The 18,973-nt window shown below is 34.7% G+C and overlaps 1 protein-coding gene across 1 annotated transcript; it reads left to right on the top strand.

Moving 5' to 3' along the window:
* The first annotated feature begins 261 nt into the window (after nt 1-261).
* Nucleotides 262-16,118, top strand: LOC139959357 (uncharacterized). Its single transcript, XM_071956871.1, has 11 exons — nt 262-457; nt 1,764-1,855; nt 2,824-2,933; nt 3,489-3,611; nt 4,625-4,797; nt 5,377-5,501; nt 6,676-6,832; nt 9,392-9,579; nt 10,897-11,091; nt 13,302-13,377; nt 14,288-16,118. The coding sequence occupies exons 1-11, from the start codon at nt 379-381 to the stop codon at nt 14,452-14,454; spliced, it is 1,485 nt and encodes a 494-aa protein (XP_071812972.1). The 5' UTR covers nt 262-378; the 3' UTR covers nt 14,455-16,118.
* Nucleotides 16,119-18,973: the final 2,855 nt, after the last annotated feature.

Consider the following 18,973-nt stretch of genomic DNA (forward strand, 5'->3'; position numbering starts at 1 on the left):
ACAGATCATTCAGAGGATTAAGGAATGGTCTTATTATTGCATCAGCTTTGAAAAACAAACAATCATCTAGAAATCATGCACCGGTGGTATTGCAGACCCAACTTAAGTAGTAATGTATGGTACGGTTTCAATTCGACTGCGATAGCTAATGTTTTGTATCATTTATTCAGACGACTTTGTTGTTTCCAACGCGTCATGAGCCGTTGAGCTCGTAAGTTAGCTCTGTAATACCACAATAACAAAGAACTTTCTCCAAGTCGTTTTCCTCGAGCAGTGAGTTAGCATGCAAGCATGACAAGCACTTTAGCTACAGATGACAAATGCATTCCGATCATTCATGAAATACATTGTCAACGAGGACGAAAATAGAACGTGAAAATGGCGTCCACTGATGTTCTGCTGTTCGTGTACGATCTAAGTAAAGGCTTGGCGAAACAGCTGTCGTTGCCGTTAATTGGTAAGAGTTAATAGACAAAATAACTACAGAATCTTTTATCTTGTACCCGAGAACGAGTACGAATTCTCTATTTCTTTTCTTTTACTAACTGATTATTCCCATACGAGACTATACAGTACTATTTACTATACCTGTCTTCCACTGGGGTAGTGTATATGCCTAGGCCTACAGTATGTACTATCCACAATTCAGTAGGAATACCGTGGCCCTATGGGAGCACACATGAGAAAGGTCAATATCTGCAACTTGACTAAGGTATGCAGCATATAACATAGGCTAAGTATTGTTAATGTTAATGTGTTGGGATATGCCTACACTCCTTATAGGCCTAGTTAAACTTTCTCTGATCATTCATTGGCTATACTTATAAAGTATCCCCAGTTGAGAACATGTTCATATCTGTATTGTCGAGTACCACCAACAAATGGATAAATTTCTGATAAGATCCAGGCCAAAGGATATATTAGCACAAATATGTATGTAGCCTGTATTGGATTGTCAGTAAAATTGAGATGCTCAGAACACAACTCTTGGCTTGTACGGGAGGATAGGTGACAGTTATGGTCTATCAGAGTTTCGTAGTTGTAAGTGTAAATTATCCTTCAATCATGTAATTTTGTTTCATATTTGACCAGCTTGAATCAGAATTAATACTTAAATGGTCTTGTTTAAAGCACTAAGCAAGGTGACGTTTCCCAAACATTGTGCATGCACTATAAAGTTCTCTGTATGTTTTACTGGTGACATTTTCATGAACATACATTGAAATGTAATTGCTGATTTTCCATATAAAAACGTTAGCCATTCTTATATAGGTAGATTAGGTTAAAAGAGCATTAAAACAGAAGGCTATAAACAGAACAACATTCTTGAATACACATCAACTACAAGGTGTATCAATGTAAATACATATGTAATGAAAGAGTTGTGCAAAGTGAGAAAAGAAATTTTGTCACGTTGGATCATGAAAAATAAAGTTTGGGCGTAAAAAATGTATGTTTATACTTGATTTTGATGACATAAGGATCTTATTCAGAGAAGGAAACTGCCATTTGTTAACCTTTTTACTTCTCACATTAAAGCATTGATGTTAGAGTAAAAGGACGTTTTTCTGTATTAATTTCACCAAGTGACATTAATTTGAAATTGGGAATGTTTTATCAAGGCTAAGTTTCCCCTTTAAGCAGTAATGAAGTATACACATCTGACAGTGAAAATTTCAGCAAAAATTACAAAAAATCTGGATTCTAATCAAGTAAATGTTTTTTCTCTAATCTCTGTTCAACTCCTCTGTGTCTGTTCGTAGGTAAGCAGTTAGATGGTATTTGGCACACAAGCATCGTCATCTTCAACAGGGAATACTTTTTTGGTGGCGGAGGAATCGAAAGCTGCAGACCTGTAAGTATTTGGCACAGGTGATGACTTTGGTAACCATGGAAACGAACTAGTTAATATTACTGGCTGAACCTTTATATTCCCTGATTGGTTGATGCTCATTGATCCATACAGTATAGACTACATAGATAAAACATGCTAAGGTCATGTATTGGTCCCAGTAGTTTAGCTTTGCGCTAACATTAGAAAATACTCACCTTTCTGAAGGTTCAGACATTCTACGTTATTCCCAGACATGGATGGAGGAAATGCTGATAGGGTAGCAGAAATAGAAATGTTGAAGTTTGGGGATGAGTGACCATTAGTAGACATTCTAGCATATTTGGGGTCAATACTGGTGACCTTTAAATTTGATGACTTAATGAAATGGTTGATGTTATTGGTTGCTTTGTTATCTGTTGTACCTTCAAATATCAATATAATGATTGCCAGTTACAGTAGAGTACATTGATTTATATACTATGTTGTTACAAAATGCATGACAAAACATGGTTTTTAACAATATTTGAGGTTACATTTTGCCCTCAAAGCACAACTGAGACACAAAGACTATAACTTTGATGAAGTATCAAAGACTTGATGAAGTACTGTATCAAGGTTTGTGGTGATGTTAGTGAGTAGAACCTCAGGGAATAGTGTATGCAGTCTTGCATTGCAAAATGCTATGCAAATTTGGCAAATGGCTATACAAACTGTGCAAAGATGAATAGCAGGTTTTAAAAAAGGAAGCCATAGAGTATTATAATAGACAAAGGTTGGAACCCTCAAAGTTGATACACAAAAGTTTGGGAACTAAATAATTCCCTGACCCTATGTCAACATTTAATTATGACATGTGCAGGTTAGGAGACAGCTGTATGATATATATGGATTTGTAAACTATAACATAAATTAGATAAGTAGATATTTCATTGATATTCATGAGTGATGATTATTATTATTCAATATATAATGTCCTATTGTCTTAACAGTGTGGAACAATCCTTGGAAAACCTGAAAAGACCATCCGCCTCGGAGAGACACAGGTGACCTACGCCATCTTACTGGAATATCTCCATGAGCTTGGCGAAGAGAAATACACGTGGGTGAAAATTTGTTATAAATGTAACATCTCGCGCCCTCTTCCTCCCCCTACCTGCCTAACATCCCTATCGCCCACCCTACCCTTCCCCCAAATAGTTTCAATACCTTAAGAAGGATGGTTACTTTTCCAGATAAACAACACCCCCAAAACACATCAACTATTAGCCCTTAGTCCTTCCCCCATTCCATCCTTTTCATTATCCATAAACTCTAGCTGTTATGCTTAATTGTTTTTCCAATGGTGTCCAGTCATTGACCATTACTACCAGATTTGTGTTACGCAAGAAATTGTGCTCAGAAAAATAATTTTGATCTTGGTAATCAAATTGATAAAATTTTCTCATTAACTGAAGATGGCATCCACCATATGTGTGTAATGACAAATTGAATAATTTTAGGGTCAAAGAGAAATGGGAATCAAGTGGCTTTGTGTCTGCATTGCCCTTAAAAGTTCCAACTACCTTGTGATGTTAAGTGTAACTTTTTGAATTTTTCCAGGATTGGTTACATAACATCATGAAGATTATTCAGTGATACATTTTTCTTTCCACAGAGGAGAAAAGTACAATCTGTTTCAACACAACTGTAACACTTTCAGCAATGAAGTTGCGTCGTTCCTCACCGGTTCAAAGATCCCGGATTATGTGTCCACACTACCGCAAGAAGTCATGGACACGTGAGATTGGTTTAATACTGCTTTTTGAGTATTGTTTAATCTTTTTTAATATTTCTGTGTTTTAGGACAAATTTGGAAGCTTTAGTGATCATAATTTGGCAACAATGAATTAAAAATGTACATTGCGAATGGAGCAAGGAAGTCATTCCCTAAATTATTTGCCTCTGTATCATTAAGAACTCAATTCTCTTGGTTTGATCATCTAGGATTTCAAAATGTCTCCTGATTTTAACTTGCGTATTATTTGCTGCAAACAAAAACAAACAAATTAGGAGAGTTATATTAAGGAATATATGTTAATACAACTTCAAAAAGCACACTAAACTAAAAACAAAAAACAAAACAAAAAACTAAACAAAAAACAAAACTAAAAACAAAACAAAAAACAAAACAAAAAACAAAAAAACTAAACTAATTTCATGTTATATGTATGTTTGATTTGCAATTCCAAGTTAAATAGCTAGCTATTGAGGCATACAAGCATATATATTGTGTGTACCTGTTTGATTTCTACTTCCAAGTAACACACAATAGAGGTATATACCTAGGTGTTTAAGTCACTAGTTTCCTTTTTTCATGTTTATATAAATATATATATAAACCACAAATGCTTAAAAAATAGAAAAATAGAAATAGCATATACTTCATTATTTACTTTTGCATTTTCTTTTTGCAGAAACTAGAATAATGATCAATAGCCTGATCAGCACTTTCCATTTCACCTCAAAAGTTCTTGCAAAATTTGAGAGTGGTCACCTTGAGTTGGATTGACAGAATATTTCAACTCTCAGAAATCCTTTGCTCATTTCATTGTAAATAGATGTTGGTAAATAAACTCTAGTCCAGTTGGATAATTATAATCGAGATTACTTTTACCTAAGTTCTTGCAGTTGTATGATACCTTGGCTGTTTATATTCTAAATAATGTGCATTTCTCTTGCTCTCTCTCTCCTCGAAGCTCACTGAAACCATAAGTTACATTTTAAAGCATCTTATTTTGTTTATTGCAACAGGCCCATTGGAGCTATGCTTAAGAGTATCATGGACTCCATGACAGCTAACCCTATTGCTAAACCAGGTGCCAATGCCTCTGAGAATGCTGCTATCAACGGTATCTCAAAGGGACAGAAAGAGGCGAGTGGATCCTCGAAAGAAGAAGAGGGAAGAGGGAAAGCATCAGAAGATGGTAACAAGTTTTGTTACATTGATCAAATTTGACAGACAATTTAATCTAATCTGGTATTGTCTTATTTCATATCTTACAAACTGTATTTCACCTTCTATCTGAGTGACCCAAGGACCTGGTGCAATGTTGCTCACGAAGTTGATGACAGTGCAAATAACCGATGAATTAGCCCTGACTGTTAATTGCAAATTATAGTGACTCTGCCCTGTAAACTTATATGCAAAGTAGGCTTGACCTTTGTGCTTCTGCTACAAGAAGTGTTGTGAGGCTTAGGCAAAGATTTTGTGTTCCTGTTTTGATAAGAAATAGAGTTTCTCCTGGTTGTTTAATGTTTTGTGACATTAAGACAAGTAGTAAAAGGAACATATGAACTGTGTTTTTTTTCAATAGAATTTTGATCGCAAGAGACAAAAACTTGCAAACAGAACAAGCTGTTTTCACTCTGTTCTTGAACAAACAAACAGTGATCTATACTGACCAACAGAAAACAAACACATCAAGTTGAGTTTATAAGGTTATCTGCAGAACTTGTTTCCTGTTCATTTTAATTTATTTCATTAATTGCTACCCTGTTTGTAGGTAAAGACACAGGAGGAGAAAATGCTGAAGAGTCTGGTGAAAACATAGAGGATGTTTTGATGGAGAGACTAAGGAAAGAGAAGATGCTGGAGAGATCCAGACTGGTCCTCTTTGAGGAGAGCAACGTGAGTCACTTTTGTCAAATTTGATTGGTTGTTACAGCTGTAGAACAGTGGCCTGTTAAGTTTACTTCCTGAACAAGGAAGCTTTTGTTATCTCATGCAAAAGTGCTGGAACAGGGTTGCCTGTGTTTCTGGGTTCGCATCTAGTGACTTACAGCTGGCTTCTGTTAATGTTCTTGGGAGGATGTGCCCTATTTGCATATCCTACCATACATGTATGTAATACAGTGTGTGTGATTTAGCAGCAAGCATGTTAACAGTGTAGTATAATATATGCCAGTTTCTCTGATCTGATAAATGACACTAATAGAAAGAATAGAAGGGCCACAAAGTTTATTCCTCTGAAATGAAAAAATCCTGTTTTCTATGTTCAAATTCAGCAAAGTTCCATGATCAGTTTGCCTGATTTCTGTAAATTTGTTGTTTTCAGTTAGTTAAACCCCATGATCACTACTGTACAGTAGGCTACTATTTTAATAAGGTACATAGCATAAGGACTCTTTTGAAATTTAACAGTATATTTGGAGAAGTCAAGGACAGTCTGAAATGAAGCTGTTTTTGTGATACGCATAGGGGAATGTTTTAGGCTTCTTTTGTATCAATGTAGGATCACACACTAAATAAATGTGTTGATACAGTATGTGAGTAAGCCATCAGTGACCTGACCTGGCTGGTTCATAAAAAATAAGATTTTCATCATTCTGTTCTGCATAATATTTGGTTTTGATTCTGAATTGTAGGATTATTGTCAAAAATCTTATCAATTTGTACTTACAAAAGAAAACCTTTGAAAATCCCAAATACATTTTTTTTTTTTGGGGGGGGGGGGATTTTTTTATTACAGAAAATCAGTGACTTATATATAGAAGGTCATGACAGGCTGGCATAAAATGCAGTAGATTAGGCATTACAAAATACAATTAAAACTTAGCCACCATTTTCACCAATGATTTAGTTAAGATATGCCTGCCTGTTTCGCTTGCACTATTATATAACATGATATCCCTTCCTTTTTACCTTTCAAATTTCCCTATAAAGCCAGCGACATTGATCAGAATTCCATGGCAACATTCATAGCTGTCACCATTGATTAGTTATGAGTGTGACTGCCAATTACAATGTTTCATATTTCTAATAATAGTAGCCTCATGTTGATCATTGTCTCTGAATATTTCAGCCTGTTGCCTGCGTGGAAGCAATCAAGACAAACCTTCCCAAAGGCCTCTTATCAGATGGAGAAATAACAGAGTTGGAGAACCTAGTACCGTGCCTCCTTGCCTCGGAAGATGACATATATAAGCCATCAATAACACCTGCAGGGTTCCTGGTGTTAGGTATGTATGTATGATGGAAGGAAAGATCGTGCAAGGTTGATGTCCTGATTTATAAACCCTTGTCTATTTGTTCCTGTGTTAGGTTTTGTAATGTAAATGGTATTGTAAAAGTCCATGTTCTATATAAATATCTATAAGATTGATAGAATGAAGCAGTTCATGAAAGTTCACTCTATCAGTAAACCCGATGTGGTATCAAGATATTGCAGTGGTCTTGGTTTCTTACTGTTATATGTATTTTGTGTATGAACACCTTTAAAACTTTCAGGGTAGTATTTATTTATGCTCAGAATTTCTTACCCTTAATTTACTCTTACTTTTTAGTATTTGATAAATTTCAATTTTATCACTTATCTCTGATCAACAGGTACATTTACTCAGTATGTAACATAGGATGTTAGTCTCTAATAAATTGATTGTTTCTGATCAACAGTTAGATTAAACAGTAATTAAGATGAGATTTTAGTATTTGATATATTGATTAATTGATTGTTTCTGATCAACAGTTGGATTACCCAGTAAATAAGATGGGATTCTAGTATTTGATATATTGATTAATTGATTGTTTCTGATCAACAGTTAGATTAACCAGTAAATAAGATGGGATTTTAGTATTTGATATATTGGTTAATTGATTGTTTCTGATCAACAGTTAGATTACCCAGTAAATAAGATGGGATTTTAGTATTTGATATATTGATTAATTGATTGTTTCTGATCAACAGTTAGATTATCCAGTAAATAAGATGGGATTTTAGTATTTGATATATTGATTAATTGATTGTTTCTGATCAACAGTTAGATTATCCAGTAAATAAGATGGGATTTTAGTATTTGATATATTGGTTAATTGATTGTTTCTGATCAACAGTTAGATTACCCAGTAATTAAGATGAGATTTTAGTATTTGATATATTGATTAATTGATTGTTTCTGATCAACAGTTGGATTACCCAGTAAATAAGATGGGATTCTAGTATTTGATATATTGATTAATTGATTGTTTCTGATCAACAGTTAAATTAACCAGTAAATAAGATGGGATTTTAGTATTTGATATATTGATTAATTGATTGTTTCTGATCAACAGTTGGATTACCCAGTAAATAAGATGGGATTCTAGTATTTGATATATTGATTAATTGATTGTTTCTGATCAACAGTTAAATTAACCAGTAAATAAGATGGGATTTTAGTATTTGATATATTGATTAATTGATTGTTTCTGATCAACAGTTAGATTACCCAGTAAATAAGATGGGATTTTAGTATTTGATATATTGATTAATTGATTGTTTCTGATCAACAGTTAGATTACCCAGTAAATAAGATGGGATTTTAGTATTTGATATATTGATTAATGGATTGTTTCTGATCAACAGTTGGATTACCCAGTAAATAAGATGGGATTTTAGTATTTGATATATTGGTTAACTGATTGTTTCTGATCAACAGTTAGATTACCCAGTAAATAAGATGGGATTTTAGTATTTGATATATTGATTAATTGATTGTTTCTGATCAACAGTTGGATTACCCAGTAAATAAGATGGGATTCTAGTATTTGATATATTGATTAATTGATTGTTTCTGATCAACAGTTAAATTAACCAGTAAATAAGATGGGATTTTAGTATTTGATATATTGATTAATTGATTGTTTCTGATCAACAGTTAGATTACCCAGTAAATAAGATGGGATTTTAGTATTTGATATATTGATTAATGGATTGTTTCTGATCAACAGTTGGATTACCCAGTAAATAAGATGGGATTTTAGTATTTGATATATTGGTTAACTGATTGTTTCTGATCAACAGTTAGATTACCCAGTAAATAAGATGGGATTTTAGTATTTGATATATTGATTAATTGATTGTTTCTGATCAACAGTTAGATTACCCAGTAAATAAGATGGGATTTTAGTATTTGATATATTGATTAATTGATTGTTTCTGAGCAACAGTTAGATTACCCAGTAAATAAGATGGGATTTTAGTATTTGATATATTGATTAATTGATTGTTTCTGATCAACAGTTAGATTACCCAGTAAATAAGATGTGATTTTAGTATTTGATATATTGGTTAACTGATTGTTTCTGATCAACAGTTAGATTATCCAGTAAATAAGATGTGATTTTAGTATTTGATATATTGATTAATTGATTGTTTCTGATCAACAGTTAGATTACCCAGTAAATAAGATGGGATTTTAGTATTTGATATATTGATTAATTGATTGTTTCTGATCAACAGTTAGATTATCCAGTAAATAAGATGGGATTTTAGTATTTGATATATTGATTAATTGATTGTTTCTGATCAACAGTTAGATTACCCAGTAAATAAGATGGGATTTTAGTATTTGATATATTGGTTAACTGATTGTTTCTGATCAACAGTTAGATTATCCAGTAAATAAGATGTGATTTTAGTATTTGATATATTGATTAATTGATTGTTTCTGATCAACAGTTAGATTACCCGGTAAATAAGATTGAGATTTTATTATTTGATATATTGATTAATTGGTTAATTGATTGTTTCTGATCAACAGGTAGATTACTCTGTACGGTAGATCTCCCTCATGAGTTGCTCCTCCCGTTAGTAGATCTACTTCAGCTCGTCTTCCTAGATCCAGAAATCATCAAAGAGCAAAAAGAGAACGACGACCACGCCATCATGACCTTTGTTTTCCTGCTTCAAACTTATTCTCTCGACGTTCAAGTGTCTATCTTCAGATTGGTACGTAGAAATTCTTGCTGGGAAGCGCATGTTTTGGTCCGATTATTTGGGAGGTTCAGGAGGGGTCGGGATATGGGGTGCGGGAGGGGGTATTATAGTGCTTAGTCACCTTTTTGTAGCTCGAAAGTTTGGAAAAGTAGACATGACGCAAAAGATTTGGAATTTTATTTGCATTAGTTTGTTATAAATATAATCTTGAAAAGTTAACTTAGCTACATTATTTACTGAATTATTGGCATAAGTTCCATAATGGTTGATTTACTTGTGTGTCCATTGTGATACTCTCATCACTTTGAATTTTTTTTTAAAACATTTCTACATTAGTAAATATTAATATTGTGTTCAGAACCCTGCAACAGAAGCATGACTCGTATTGTTAAAAATGTTTGTCTCTGTATTGAATCTCTCTGTAGTTTTAACGAAAAGGCTTACTATAGTCCAGAGGAATGTTTATTTTTGACTGACGACAGGAACAAATTGCAAAGCAGCCTGGTGAAAATTTGCACTTGAAACAGAGTTTTCAAGATATTGATAATTGAAATTGTCGCAGTTTGAACCATAAGTGAACCCAAAATGAACAGTTGTGATGTCATTGTTGCACACCTTATTGCTTTGACCTTAGATTGGATTAGGTGCAAACGTAGCCAAAGGGAATGTCAAGATATTCCAGCAAAGGCAGTGTATACATTCTGAGATGCAAGAAGGAAATTACCATTTAAGTTTGAAGAAAAACATAAAATAAATTTACAGCCTGCTTCTATGAAATCACACTTGTTTGCTTCGAGTTCACTTATTCTGCAAAACATGTCAAATACAAAATGATGTCATCTCCATCATGATCAGGTATGCAGGTAATGAATGCAAATTTTTGCCAGCATCTTTCATGTGTCTCTTTCATCTTTGAAATATTAATTTTCATACTACTCTTTTATTGCCCAGGTATCTTTACTATAAACAGTACTATTATTTAGGGTTTCAACCATTAAGCTTCATTAAATTGATAAACAAAATCTAAAACCTTAATGCTATAAAATGGAATAAACCATTATGACTTTATGCAATATTAGAGATGAGTTTTAAGTTTATTTGTTTGTTGTTTACCCCATTTTACGGTTCTCAGAAAAGTAAACTTGTTTTCCTAGATGTAATATTAAGTGTTTAATGGACATTATGGCTTAGTGCTTATCAACTGGTTGTCCTTCCAACAACCTCAATTTTAAGTTTGCTTGATGCCTGTAAGAAATTTCACCTTGGCCTACAGATCAACAATCCTTATGATCAAGTTGCTTAATAACTCTGATTTTGTTTCATTTTCAGTTATGCAATGCTTGTTCGACACGAAAGGGCAGTCTTTGGCTGAAGGCTGAGCAGCAGTGGGTGTGTCCCGTGGATGGACAACCCACTAGCAATATGCAACTCATGATCTCACTGATAGTATCCAGCCTCCTGAGCACGGTTCTCGATCTCATCATTGCGTCGGCAACACTCGTTTACAATATGACGAGACACAACGTAAGCTTATGAATCAGCATTCTCTATTATTAAAAATCATACAAGGTTATGCAATGCCATTTCCTCCTTGTTAGAGTAGAAGCCACTCGATAGGCGCACTTTGAATGAAAATAATATCACAATGTTTATTTTATTTGGGAAATAATGGCAAAGTAAAGAGTTTTAGATAACTGTAATTTTACTGACTTATATTTTAGATCAATTTGACATCTTATTTGTGCAATAATATTTTATGATGCATAAAGTAGTTTACACAGAGGGTTGCCTAGCAACAATAAAAACAATGCAAGTTTTGAAGTTTTAAGTTTCCTCTGTTCTCATTCTGCTTCCCATTGCATATTTATTGTCAATAATAGAAGGATTTTCTTGTTGATAACAAAAAAATTAATTTATACAAGTTGATTATACCATGTAACCAAGGATAAGGGAGTAACATTTTTTGAACATTTAAGAGGAATAAGGTGCTACATGGTCTCTATTATCTTCATATTATCATGCCTTGAAACTTAGGCTACTAACTGGCTAAATGCTGGTGATTTTGTCGTTTGCCAGTAGACAAAAAAATGCACTGGCGTTTGTCTTCCAATATAGACACATGTTGCTTTTGTAATTAGTTAAGGAAAGTGCCAGTGCCGATTTAAGTTTAGCGAGGAGCTTTTTAGACCATTGCATTTTTTGGCTAGTAGCTAAATTGTGAAGTTGTAGGTCTTGTTTTTATATATATACTAAGTGACAAACTTAAAAAAACATTATATGGCTTTCATTATTAAAGCAAAAATGAACCTCAAATAATATCTATGATGTTTTTCCAATGCCCTGTGTGGTTTGAATTTTTGAAAGCTAAATATCCTTGATATAGAAAAGAGAAGAAAAACTTAAAAGCCTTTGCTCACTGTATGATTACTTCCTTGAATATCATGTTGTAAATATTCTCTTCTGAAGTCATGCATATTGTAAGAGACAGCATTTCAAATTAGCTCTGTAAGTCAGTCCATTTGTGACAAACAACTGAATTTAAGTTTGTTTAAACTTCTTGCCATTTCTCGACTGTCGATTCACTAATGGACCATTAGTTCTTTTCATCTGTCATTACATCCTCTCTTATGCCTCTCCATTTGTTTATGACATTCACCGAAATATGATCTTTTATTCTTATCAATCATATTCATGCATGAAAGAATCACAGTACTGATAAATACTCCCTGGAGTCTCACACTGATGCTTTCATTTGCATTTAATACATAAACCAAGTGTTGGTCTGTAGTTTAAAGGGACACTACACTGAATGAGCAAAAAAAGAAGCATACCTTAATGGTACCAAAATCAAATGAAGACTGTTTCCCTGAGTGTATATCTTCATGAAATCTTGTGAAATCACCAACATTTACACAAAATTATAATCACTATATGCAAATTAATATTTCCAAAACTGTCAAAATATTCATAAAAGTGTGCTTTAAGTTCATTTTTATCATATCTAGCCACTTTTGGGGTCCTAGATATACAGCCTTTCCAGAGAAGTATGCTGCATTTTCAGGAATGCACATTAGCTATATAGAATGAGATAATAATAAAATGAACTCAATCCTCACAGATCTTCTTTGATAGGTGGTGTCAAATATTTTGGAAATTTTATTTTGGAAATGAGCAAAGAAATTGATGGCTAAAACAGGTTCAAACCAGTGACTTGTGGGTTACCAGCTGTCTACCAACTTAGCTTAGTTGGTGTGCATTCTCTATCAAGCCATTTCTTTCTGGTGGGGGGGGGGGGCTGTCAGTCAGATGCCACAGTACAGTGCATGCCTTGTAACCAGTTTCATTCAATACAACCCAGAAAGTGGCTGAAAAGGGATTTCATAAAAATTCGACTTTAAATTATCTTTTATTTTGGGCTTTACTCCATACACTGTTTGTGGTTTTTATATTTTAGTATTCATGTTGAGGTTACTATCAATGTGTCTTATATCTTGTATAAAAATATGTGACAGAGGCATAAACAAACCAGACAATATTCTCTATTCCAAAGAGACAAATGTTCCAAAAATAGGAGTGAAAAGATTTGTTAAAATGGTCATTTAACCATCCAGTGAGAAACCATTCCTTGTGTTCAGCTAGTGCAAATAACTGTGAACTAAGCCTGATATGTTAATATAAGGGGTTGATAAGGCTCAAGTTGTTTTATTACTTTTCACACGTCTTTGCTCCTTCAGATTTCAGAAGATTTTGTTGTGGAAGTGTCTAGTGCCCTTATCCAGTGTTTAACCATTGAACTTACAGAAGAAGCCAGTGAGTATTCACTTTAACTTGTTTGTCTTAACTTCTGGATCTTAAAGTGTCTGTCTGTGTGTATGTCTATGTTCTGGCTGTACCGTACAACCCTGGTATTCAAACGTTCTTAACTTGGTGACTCCAACTTTTACCTGATACAACTTGGAGACCCTCCAGTGGTAATTTTGCGGCTCGAGAAGGCGTGTACATGTAGGAGGTGTCCCCCTCACATTTGAGAAATTTTTATGTGATTACAGGAACATTGTTGCAAAATGGTGTTTTTTTTTGCAACTTTTATTCCAGATTTTGTTACTGGTTTTTTTTTATCCTGAATTTTTGGCAGCCCTCCAAAGCATTTTGGAGGGTCCCTAAATGGATTGCGACCAGCAGTTTGACTATCAGGGCAGTAGGCAGTAGTATTCCTTATATAAAAAATTCAGTTCAGAGAAATCTATTAATTTCTACCATTTAATTAACCAATTAAATCAAGGAATGCTTGTTCTGTAATCAGTTAATCTGTTCCCTGCATGGTTGGCAAAAGAGAAGGCACCTTTAATAGTAAATACACTTACGATGAAAGATTTAAAACAAAACAGAAAAATCTTACTCCACTTTGGGAAATATATTGGTCTCAAAATTGACTGAACTTATCAAGTTCATCAATTATCAAATATGTGGAGAGAAAAAAAAAACAGAACTTATTGCATTTAAAAGTTGTTTTGTATAGCCATTGTTGAAATGGACTTACCAGCAGCATTAAAGTTGATTCAAGAATATTGAAAGTCTGAACTCTTGGCTTTATTGAGCAATTGCTTAATTGATCTTTTTCGATCTCTTTAATAACAATTTTCCAATATAATTTGTGAAGTTGGAATTTGTGTATTAATAAATTAAAAACTTGTTAATTTATTTTTGTTTCCTCTGACAGCGTTTCGATGCTTGCAAGCTCTGTTTGGTCTGATGCCGTACGGAGAGGTGGGGAGTTTGATGATGGTCATGGGGGTGGATACAGCCAGGTACGGTACCATGTCAGAGAGGACAGCCGAAATATGCAAGAAAATTGAAGACGCCATGCAAGCCTCACCAGTAGATTAGTTACAGGATTGTTACATCTGTAATTACAACAACAACAACAAAATGCTCAAAGATGGTAAAATAAAAGAAACCTCTGGCAATAATATAATTTGTTTTGAATCGCTTTCATGATAAAATTGCTGCCATTTGATTGGATTCTAGTAAGTGTAGTTCAGATGTAGAATTATTATTTTACAGATTCTGAACAGATTGAGTCCTATGAAGCAGATTTTTCAGACGAATCTAAAGCTACGTATGACTAATCCTCAATTAATTGATATTGTCTCTTCGATATTCACCCTCTCCTGTCAAGAAGCAAGGGAATGTAATTCATGCATTGTTTCAATGATGAAACAAATGATGTGAATTCATTTGATCTAGTAATCTAAGAGATTAACTGTCTGTTTTTGTCATTTCTTAATCTGTTTCCTTGGTTACTGATGTATACTTTTAGCAGAATGTTGTGACCTGAATCTAAGAATCTTTTCCAAAATGTGGTGTAAAATACATTTCTTGGAAAAACTGTCATTTAGTTCATAAGTCAGTTTGTTGTCACTCTAATGGTACACAAGCCTCATCTGCAACCCCTGGCATTGGTGTGAAGGTGGAAGGGATAAAAGGGGGGGGGGAGGGAAATAAGGTTGCACCAAGTACATTACATTGACAGGTAAATAATAGATTTTGTGTAATTTGCTGAAAGGAAACAAGAACCTAGAGAAAAGAAAACACAAACCTGGTCGTTTCCTAAAAGAAAATCTATTTGATCAATATTTTCCATCATTCTAGCAGTTATAGAACTTTACAAGTCAATGTACACCTTGGTGTTATATGTAATATCAGTGTTCTCCCCCTCCCCCCCCCCCCCATAAACATAAACATTTAGTGCAAGAATGTTACCTTCTAACCTAAAATAGAATTATTATTTTCAAATGTAAGACCACAGACACCTGATAGCAACAGAAATACAGCAGTCAGCAAAACCACTTTGAAGAAACTGTCTGACACAGGTTTTCCAGGCTGTAGACATTAACTGCAGATATCAAATAGCTGTTACAATAGCAGATATAACTGTCAGTTTTCCAAGACCATGTTTGGCAAAATGGGAGTGAGCAAGATTTTTTGAGCAAAAAGAAAGGTTGAAATTGAGCACTTATTTTAATCATTTATGAACCCTTATGGATCTGCCAATGAATGTGTATTCTATTTGTATTTAGCCTGCAGCAGCTATGGTTTGCATTAACATTCTAGGGATAACTACTCATCACAGCAATTTATAACTTGACACATTTAGGGCTAGGAAACAAGCCCAAATTTATAAACTCATAAATAAAAAAAATGTTTCATAAAATAAAGGGTAGATAGAATGATTTAATTTAGTTTTGCTGATGAGGTTTTGGTTATTGATTTTTGAGAGCACAATGTATTTGGTGCAATATGTATATGCTTTTAATTGGGAAATTGTTTTCAAACTATTGAATTTATTTTAACAATTTTAATTTTTTTGGTTTTGTGGTTAAGGCAACACATTGTGGCATTTTAAAGCAATTGTGCCTTTAGTCAGTTTAGTGTGTTTTATAGCGATACAGTTTAAATATAATATGTAATATCTAAGCTTTGTTTGAAAGAACTTTTTTTTTATTGGAAAGAAGGTTACTCTAATGTTGAATAAAAATATCCCAGATGCATTATAATGTTCTTTAATGTTTTGCTTGAGTATTATAAGAGAATGACTTTTGATGGAAACTCAGTGGTAATATGTCATTGTATGATAGCAGAGGCTCTAACTAGAAAGGAGAAAACCAGCTTTGCTGGTCTGGGGGAGAACTTTATTTTTTATTTTGAGCAAAAGTGTTTTTGATCTCCCTACTACCTAAGTAAACTTCAGGCTACTCCAATGAAAATGTTTTCAGTGGAAACATTAACTTTGAACAGGCACATATCCAGTAAGGGAGGGCTGTATGGGGTGTATCCCACCCTATTTTCAACCCACACACTAAAAATTAAAAGAAGTTATTAGCACAGCCTTGCATGTAGACCTCACGATAAACCTAACTTGAAAGCCTAAATTGCTCTTTCACATGTACCCCCCCCCCTACCTGGAGTCGGCTCCAACAACCCTATGGCCGCCACCCTCCCCCCTTTAAAACCCTGGTTCCGCCCGTTTAAGAGGAGCAAACTTGCCAAGTGGTGTTTGTATTTCTTCTCCTCAAACTTTCAGCATTCTTAGTCATTGTTAGTTGTTAACTGTTTAGGTTGCAGTTCGACTGCTTTATGAAACATTGTCATGGACCCGAAGTAAGTTCTTGCACCTCTGTAAATGTACACTGTGAGTGTACAGGAGCGTCCCCCCCCCCTTCTCCAAGCCCCATCACCCCTCCTCCTCTTTAGGCCTGCCTTATTATTGACTATTCACCCAAGCCATCCCCATCAAGCTCAAATATCGTGCTATGTTCCAATACGTGCATGCAATAATTTTGTAATTTCTTACGGTATATTCATTAGCAAGCAGTACTCAAACTTTAGTGATTCATTTTAACCAATAACACGTGGTTGCCTGATACATACGTTGGCAGCAGTTATGCCTACTCAATACAATACACTGATATACAGTGATGGTATGTCATATTGCTGTTCTGTTATTGTTTGTATACTTGGCAAGGCGATCACGCTGGGTCACGTGCCAGTCATATCACTGATATACCGATCAAAACTATTGCCCGAGGTTTAAATGAAAAACATTGTTTTAATTTCTGCAAGTGTTCAAAACCTTTTCTCTCATCTGGCTTAGCTTGTGTTTATTTTATTTCGTCACAAGTATAACATTTGTTTTCTTTGTATCTATGTTTAATTTGCAAATTGCAGAGGCTAACTTTTTGTTCTGAAAAAAATAAAGTGAAGAGCCTTGAAGGTACATTGAAAAAAAAAACTTGTTTGTTTTCATTTCAAAACTTGAAAATAGGTTTTCTTTTGAGGTTGCTCATTCATAGAAATTGATAAGATTTCTATTGGTTGCTTTATATGATGTCGGCAGTTCAGAGCATCCACACGTACCCTGCATGACAGTAATATAACGATGAATGGGAGACACATATAGGAGTACATGGGAAGAGACCTGAATGCATAGGCGTACGAGGCGGGGAGGGGGGCAGGGGGGGCAGATTGCCCCCAAATTTCCAGAGGACAAGAAATTCGGGCAAAAGTCCTGAAAAATTCGGGCAGCCTAAGAGGAGAAAAAAAATATCTATATATAAATATGCAGTAGCTTGCCCAATTTTTTTTTCAAATTTTTGCCCAACAATTCCGTGGAGAGCGTTTTGTGTTATTTGTTTTGTGACATTAATATTAATATAGGCCAAATGATTTTCTTTATTTAGCATCATGATGCCCGAATATTTCCGTGTAACACCACCGTACGCGCAGCTCATCTGGGCTACCACGCTTTTTGCACTATCGCCCAAAATTATTAACACAATCGTGGTGACATCATGTCATCTAGCTAGTCAACTGTATACCTGGACATCCCCGACATGAGTGTATATAAGAAACAGTTTCTTTTTCATGGATGGCGGTGGGGGGGGGGGGTGCCTACAAGCCTAGAAGAACAGGTTTATCATATTCTTTGTTATTTTTTATACTTTTTTTGTGAGACAAATTGCAGTCTCACCCGACACAGCGACATTATCCCGCCTACGTGTCGTTGAACCATGTATGTTTTCTGGAGGTAGCTGAGTACTGTGTTAAAATAATAAATACGGTAACTAAATAGGAGCTTAAAAAATATACTGTCCTATTTTTCCCCTTCAAAGTGATGTTACCATTTTTTCTTCTTCTAATTTACCAAATTTTTTGGGAAGTGTAAATTTCTAAAATGTGAGATTATAAAATAAAGAATGTTTAAATGCAACTTGCAAGGCCTCAGAAGTGCCATTTCCGGCAATCTGAGAGGTATTTTTTGCCCAAAAATTCTTGTACGCTACGCGCCAACTGATGGTGGCGCTCCGTTTAGTGTCACGGGAACTTTCGGGCACAAAAGTTTCTGCCCCCACCCCAAACTGAAATGGTCCCGTACGCCTATGTCTGAATGGTGGTCAGGTAGTCCACACTGGTACATCACCTGCAACCCCTCACCCTCAGCAGCCAATATGAACGAAGGACCTTGCGGATTTTGTTGACCTTCCTTTCACCAATAAAGGGCGATTTGTCAGTTTATTTGAAGTTTAGAGCCCAATATGGGTCTTTATATGATCGTATCAATGGATATTAAGTTTGTAAGCTATATGTAACGATGTGTATATGATGCATGGTGAAGTTTGAAAATTTCCAAATTTTTCATCAACACAGCAAAAGTAGATAAAATTATGAAACAATGAGATGTGTTGGCATACTGTAGCCTAGATTTGCTTAATAAATCAGAATTATTAATTTGAGTACGTTAACTTTGCCGGAACCAGACACGGGGGCCAAATTTGCCCCACTATGGGCACGCAGTTGGCTTTGGGGGCTTTACGTCAAAAAGGCCCTGAAACAACCCGAGTTCGCT

Source organism: Apostichopus japonicus, chromosome 19 (assembly GCF_037975245.1).
Source record: "Apostichopus japonicus isolate 1M-3 chromosome 19, ASM3797524v1, whole genome shotgun sequence".
NCBI classification, from domain to species: domain Eukaryota; kingdom Metazoa; phylum Echinodermata; class Holothuroidea; order Aspidochirotida; family Stichopodidae; genus Apostichopus; species Apostichopus japonicus.